The 6,788-nt window shown below is 33.1% G+C and overlaps 1 protein-coding gene across 1 annotated transcript; it reads left to right on the top strand.

Annotated features, from left to right (window-relative positions):
* The first annotated feature begins 5,472 nt into the window (after positions 1-5,472).
* LOC146935872 (uncharacterized) lies at positions 5,473-6,198 on the top strand. The gene has a single exon (XM_085749108.1). It carries the CDS (start codon positions 5,473-5,475, stop codon positions 6,196-6,198), a length of 726 nt encoding a protein of 241 aa, XP_085605234.1.
* The last annotated feature ends 590 nt before the right edge of the window (positions 6,199-6,788 follow it).

The following is a 6,788-nucleotide window of genomic DNA, read 5'->3' on the forward strand; positions in this document are numbered from 1 at the left end:
TATGCATGATCTTTGTTGTCTTATTTTTCTCTGGGAATAAAGTCCAGGTGGGTGGGTTTTTCGGATTTTGTCATCTTATTGTAATAAGTAAAGCATAAAATTAACCAAAAAAATTATGCAAAATTAGTTCATTGTTTTTTGACACAAAATTAAGAGTTGTTGACAAGAATCAAATTATACTTGCGTATGTACTTTTTCGTCTTGTTTTGAAGGAATGTACTTTTCCGTCTTGTAATTAATTGTAGTTTTTTGAATAATAATATTAGAAAATTGAACTAGCGTCAATTAATCCAAACAGTAAGACTTAAAAGCTTAATACTCGTCCATGTGAGAAACTTCACTAACTAGAACAAGAGCCGGAGGGTGGATTTCAGATAGTGGTTCTGAATTCTCGGTTTTCTTCACGTGAGATGGAGGTTGAGGTGTGAAGGACATTAAACTACTTGACGGAAAAACAAAACTTACTACATTTTACATTAAGAAAAATAATATATTTTTCGAACAAAAAAAAATTAATATGTAGTACCTTTTAAGTGAAAAATACAAAAAACTAGACATAGTCCACCCAACCCCACAATGCACATATTTATTTATTAAACTGTATATCACATGATAAAATTTAAAAAAAAATATGGCCACAAAAATTTAATGAAATTTAGATACCAAAAAAATTAAAAGCAATCTTTAGTTCTTGAGATAAATAAATCTAGGCAAGTTAATCTTTGTTATTCTAGGTTTGGTTGATAAAAGTAAGACAAAGGCAATAACAGAAAGTGTAAAGAATATAGATATATATTAACACCGGCGGTAAGCATTCCTCAGTACAAGGTGTACCAGGGAACCCACCCCAAGAAACAAATCGACAATACAATGTATATACAAAAAGGTTAGTCAAGACCCAAACACATCATAGCTAGGGTCCGACCACCATCTCTGAGAACCGTACACAAATGAAACGTTATTAGCTTTTAGCCACCAATACGAATGGAACTTTACTTTATCTATAAGTTGTAAGATTGGAGTTTCTATGTTATTGAAAAGCTTGTTGTTGCGTTCATTCCATATCAGCCAAACACCAAGAAGTCAACTCATTTGAAAAAAAAGACGTGTGTAACAAAAAAGAAATGTGTATTAATAAAATGACAAAAATATCCTTAAATAGAGCTTTTTTTTTATGATAAACAAAACTTTTTTATAATATAAAATAAGTATTTTATTACAATGAAAGTTAGAAAATATAAAATAGGTTGAATTGAAATGTTTTCGAATAAAAGTGAGGTTACATAGTAGGGTTTAAAAGGTTTAAATGATTGGGATTGTTTTGACGTGATCGAGGTTGAAAACGGTTTTGAAAACTGAGTCGCTGATGTAGTTTTTTGCAACGATCAAAAGTAAGTATTTATATCGTCTCCTCAGGTACTAGTGCGATATCACAGACCGTTCAACATCAATTATCATTTCAAGTTAAAAGAGTAATTGGTTTGTTTGTTAAAACTACAAGAACTAATTGCTATGATAAAGCGAAGATTAATAAGGCGTAAGCTTGTTAGGATTAGAGTTCCTTGACCAAGCATCACATGTAACCTAATGACCACATATATGGATTCTAGCTTTTAATTGAAATATTCACGTATCCCTCGACAATATCATTCGTGTCCAAATAATATTGTGAAATCAATTGTATCGTTTAATCGTTGATTTCTCAAACTATTAAACGATCCAATATTTGATCGTATCGATTATTCGATGATGTCTCAATCTAACAAACGATCCGAAAGCGTGAAGTTTAGATACAAAAAGTGATTATCAAAACATCAATTATGTTATGAATTTATCTATTAGTGGATGTCCATCCATTACCCTTCCACATGCTTGTAACTCCCACTATCCATTACCCTTCCATATGCTTGTATTGTGTCCTATAAATAGAGCTCATATTGTATTGTAGAGACACACTTGTGAAGTAATACAAAACATTCTTATGTTCTCTCTTTGTTTCTTTTTCTCTATTCTTATATTCTTTATAATATACTCCAATGTTAATGATCAATTTCATAACAAATTCCATGTCTAGAATTCATGTATTGACAGATGATTATTCTAAACCTAGATTCAAGAGTATTTTTCAATTGCAATTAAATCAAACATAAGCATAAAGTGCAAGAATAATCTCAATATCAAATCAAATGCTAGAATCATATATTCAAAGATCAAAAGATTACAAGATCAAGTACCTCTAATCCCAACAATGGATATTTAGCTACTCATTGTCATGGTAACTTTGCAAGATTGAATTGAAAGATGAGGATTCATTACAAACTCGTGATTTCTTAACAACTATGAAAGAACACACCTTCTATCATTCTCACTTTATGAAGAACACAAGATTTCGCCCTATTTCTCTCTCTAAGACTATTACAAGATATTCTATGATATGATCTAAATGAAATGATCAAGTGGGCTTTTATAGAATTTATGATCTGTCTCAACTCGCCTCGCGAGTAACTTCATTCGCCATGGCGAGTTGAGGTTTCTTCACCAGTGGGTCTGCGCCACGTCAGCTCTGAGGAGTTTTGGCCTCCCTAACTGGCCTCGCGAGTAGATTGTTCGCCATGGCGAACTCTGAATCTTTGCTCTCTGGAGTTGCTCACCATCCACTCGCCTTTCCACTGGAGTTGCGATCTTCCTAGCTGTTGCGAGTTGGGGGCGAGTGATCTCTGTTACTTACTGACTTTGCTCGCCTTCTTCTCGCCGTTGCGAGTTGGGGGCGAGTGATCTTTGATACTTTCTTGAGATAAGCTTTTGTTCTTTTTCTTTGTTTTTCCACTTTGCTTGGTGTCTTGAGTTCACTTCCTGCACAAATGGGTAGAGTAAGACAAATAAAGCGTAATATGACAATTATCACTTTTCTCTCGGCTTTTCCCTGGATTAATTGTGAAGCAAAAACAAAAGTGCCTTAATTATACATTTGAAATACTACTTTCTGGCACTTATTAAACTCTCCCCAACTTAATTTTATGTTTGTCCTCAAACAAAAGATTGAAAACTAAACAAGTTTAAGACAAGACACAAGTACAAAAGGTTTTGAAAACTTTTTCAGATGAATGGTTCAAAGTGAATGGGCGGGCAAGTATGAAGTTTCCGACTAACCTGGAAATCCACTGCAAATATGAAATGCGTCCTAAGCACAAAGTTCATGTCACACAGTTCAAGTCAATAACATACTTATTCACGAACCACATCTAACACATTTCTTTGTAAGTTGATAAACAAAATTAAAACAATGAGTGAGGGTTATTAAACACACATCTGGCAATCAAGCTAACATCCTGATCAAGTTATGTGTTCATCCAAATATCATTTCAAAAGGCACAAAAGCATGGATCAAAAGGTCTTTTATGGTTGTAACTTGGATTGGCTACAATGTGAAGAAGATTTCTTTCTTAAACTTGGCTGGGTTTTGATGATAAAAAACTCACATCAGAAAAGAAGAAAAACTATGGAGGCACAAGATGAAGATTAAGAATGAATATTAGTGCATAGGCTTCTTGGTACACTTTGTAAGTATGGCACTTCTCTTTTGATTTATCATTTTTAACTTATGACTTAGAATGCTCAGAAAATAATTACAAATCTTTTTCTAAGTCCCCATATGAAGCAATGCCTAAAACTCTCATTAAAATAAATCACACATTCATTGATTTTCATTTAAATGTGATTTGCATTAAAATGTTTTTTGAATGAAAAGACATAATTGATTTTGAAAAATTGCATATTTATTTTTGACAGAAACATTTTTTAGCATGATTTTTGAATAATCAATTATGTATTAAAATATATTTCATTTCATATTTTTGCCATAACTAATTGACCTATTTGATCTTGTTACCGTTGGCTTTAACAAGCATTTTATATTTGGCCATTTCATTGCCTATTAATCAATTTGTGTATTCAACGAATACTTCTTAAAAAAGTGCATAATTGATTTCGGCTACTTCTTAAAATGCAACGGCTACTTCTAATTTATTTTGCCAATCAGCCACACTTTTTTTTAAAATTATTTTCATTCTTTTTTTCGAATAGGTGGCTTTTCAAAGTAACTCTTTTTAAAAAATAGTATTGCTTCATAAACATCTTTTTAGCATCTATAAATTCAATTAAGAATCAAAGCAATTTACACACAACAACTTTCATTATCTCAATTGACATTTTTCAATATCACTTGTCTTTAAACTTTCATTCAAATTGTTTGGAAAACTTTGCATACACTTTAACATTTATTAAAAAGTTTTCTGAGCACTAAGTCCATATTGTTAAAGTGATATTGATCAAGATATACAGCCATACAATTTTATTCTTCAAATCATTTGTAACATTCTCATCAATTGTTGGTGGGAATTATTGTTAAAGATAGTGGGGTGCTATCTTGTGATTGTTGTAAAAGGTTCTTTGATTCGGGGAGATTCAAAGTCCACCAAAAGTGTTTGGTGTTTGTGTTGTAATCAAGAGAGAGGGTTTCTTTCTTGTGTTTATGTTAGAAAGATTGTTAGGGGGTCTTGGGGTGAGATTGCTTGTAACAAAGATTCTAACATAGTGAATTCCTTCGCGGGGTGTGAAGGGAGTGGACTGACCCTAAGGTTTAGAGGGGAACCACTATAATTCTCTTGTGTCTTTTCTTCTTCCCTTACTCTTTTATTTTTCCGCATTCATATCTTCATCATTATTTCCGGAAAAATTATCAAGAACACTAATCTAAAAAAAAAAATTATTAACCAATATTCCTGGAAACCTAATTCACCCCCCTCTTAGGTTACAATCTGAACTTACATACAAAAGAAAGGACATTTGTGGGACAATTGAATTCAAAAGGCCAAGCATAAGGGACCATTGACTGAATTTAACACAATTTTTTAAAGGAAAGATATCAAATTATATATATAAAGTTGGTATACATAATTTAATATAAGCTTATAATCACATTTATAGCAGGTAAATAATGTTATTTCTTCTTGACCAAAAATAATAATATTATTTTTGAATCCTTTTTACTATAATATCAATTAATATTTAATTGTTACTATAAAACAAATGTTTTCTTGAACTTTTTCCTATCTTATAATTTTTATTAACTAATAGTTATTCCTCTGGAGCATTATATAGCATAGTTGAGTTCACTTCACTCAGAGGTGGAGCCCCTCTTGGGCCAAGGTGGGCAATGGCCCACCCCCAAAAAACAGTTCTTATTATATATATATATTATGTTTTGAAATATCATAATGATTGTTTAGCATGCTGTAGTGGTTAAGTGTCTTTTTGCCAAGTCTTATGTGCTAGGTGCAACTCCTGCCAAAGCTATTTCCATTTATTCTTTTATTTTCTTTTGTATAAAAAAAAGCATAATTCATAATTTTTAAAATAATCCTTCTTTTTTTAATAAAACATAACTCCTTTATTCAATTTTTAAGATTTGAGATGAACAAATTTCGGAATGTTCAAGGTTTATCTGGTGTTGTTTCTGTCAGTTGTTCAGGAGAAGGTGATAGACGTGCTGGCGGTCTTGCAATGTTTTGGAAGGAAGGAGTTGAAGTGGAGGTATTATCTCTTTCCTCTAACCATATTGATATCTTAATTGCTATTGAGAATGGAGATGAGAAATGGAGGCTTACTGAGGTATATGGTTTTCCGGAGTCTCAAATGAAGCATAAAACTTGCGAGTTAATTGACCAGTTATCATTGGTGGAAAGTACTGATCAGTGGCTTCTCATGGGGGATTTTAATCTGATTCTTTCACAGGATGAGAAGGAAGGTGGGAATTTCGGAAGCTCTCATATGATTTCAATGTTTAGAGACACTCTTCAAAATCACAATCTTTCTGACTTAAGTTTTGAGGGTGATAAATTTACTTGGCATAATAGACAAGATGGTGTGTCTAATATCAAGGCACACCTTGATAGGATGGTAGCGACACCAGCCTGGTCCTCATTCTATCCTTCGGCTCCAGTGGTGAATTTAACGAGATATGCTTCAGATCATCTACCTTTATGGCTGCGGCTTGCTTCTAGGAAGCCAAAGAAAAAACAAAATGTTCTTAAATTACAACGCTTTGAAGAATGTTGGCTACGTGATAGTGGAATTTTGGAAGCGGTGAAAGGTTCTTGGGAGGAGGCAGGGGATTCTATGACTGACAAAATTAATTGATGTGTGAATGATCTTTCTAACTGGAGTAAGGATCGTTTTGGTGATGTCCCCAATCAGATAAAAATTGTTCAAAAGAAATTGGATGATCTTAATAAGCAAACCCAACATGAGGGGGTGATGTCAGAAATTAGACGAGTTGAGGCTAGATTGAATGCTTTGGTGGAGAGTGAAGAAATTTGGTGGGCTCAGAGGTCTCGTGCTTTGTGGTTAAAGCATGGAGACAAAAATACAAAAAAATTTCATCAAAAAGCTTCTCAGAGAAAATCTAGAAATTGGGTGGAATCTATATGTGACGATCATGGGGAAAAATTTGATGATGAGGAAGATATTGCCAGAGTTTTTAATAATTTTTTTCAAGATCTTTTCTCTACAAGTCACCCAGAAAGAATTACTGAAGCAGTGCAAGTGGTCAAAGATAGATTGTCGGATGCTATACGTAACATTTTGGAAGCTGAGTTCACAGAAAATGAGGTGTCCCTAGCCGCTAAAAATTTAAAGCCTCATGCTGCCTCGGGACCTGACGGAATGCTTGCTTTATTTTATCAAAAATTTTGGAGTATAGTTGGCAAGGATGTGACTTCTTTTGCTTT

This window comes from Medicago sativa, chromosome 3, assembly GCF_051527215.1.
Source record: "Medicago sativa cultivar Bolivia chromosome 3, Bolivia_mono, whole genome shotgun sequence".
NCBI classification, from domain to species: Eukaryota; Viridiplantae; Streptophyta; class Magnoliopsida; order Fabales; family Fabaceae; genus Medicago; species Medicago sativa.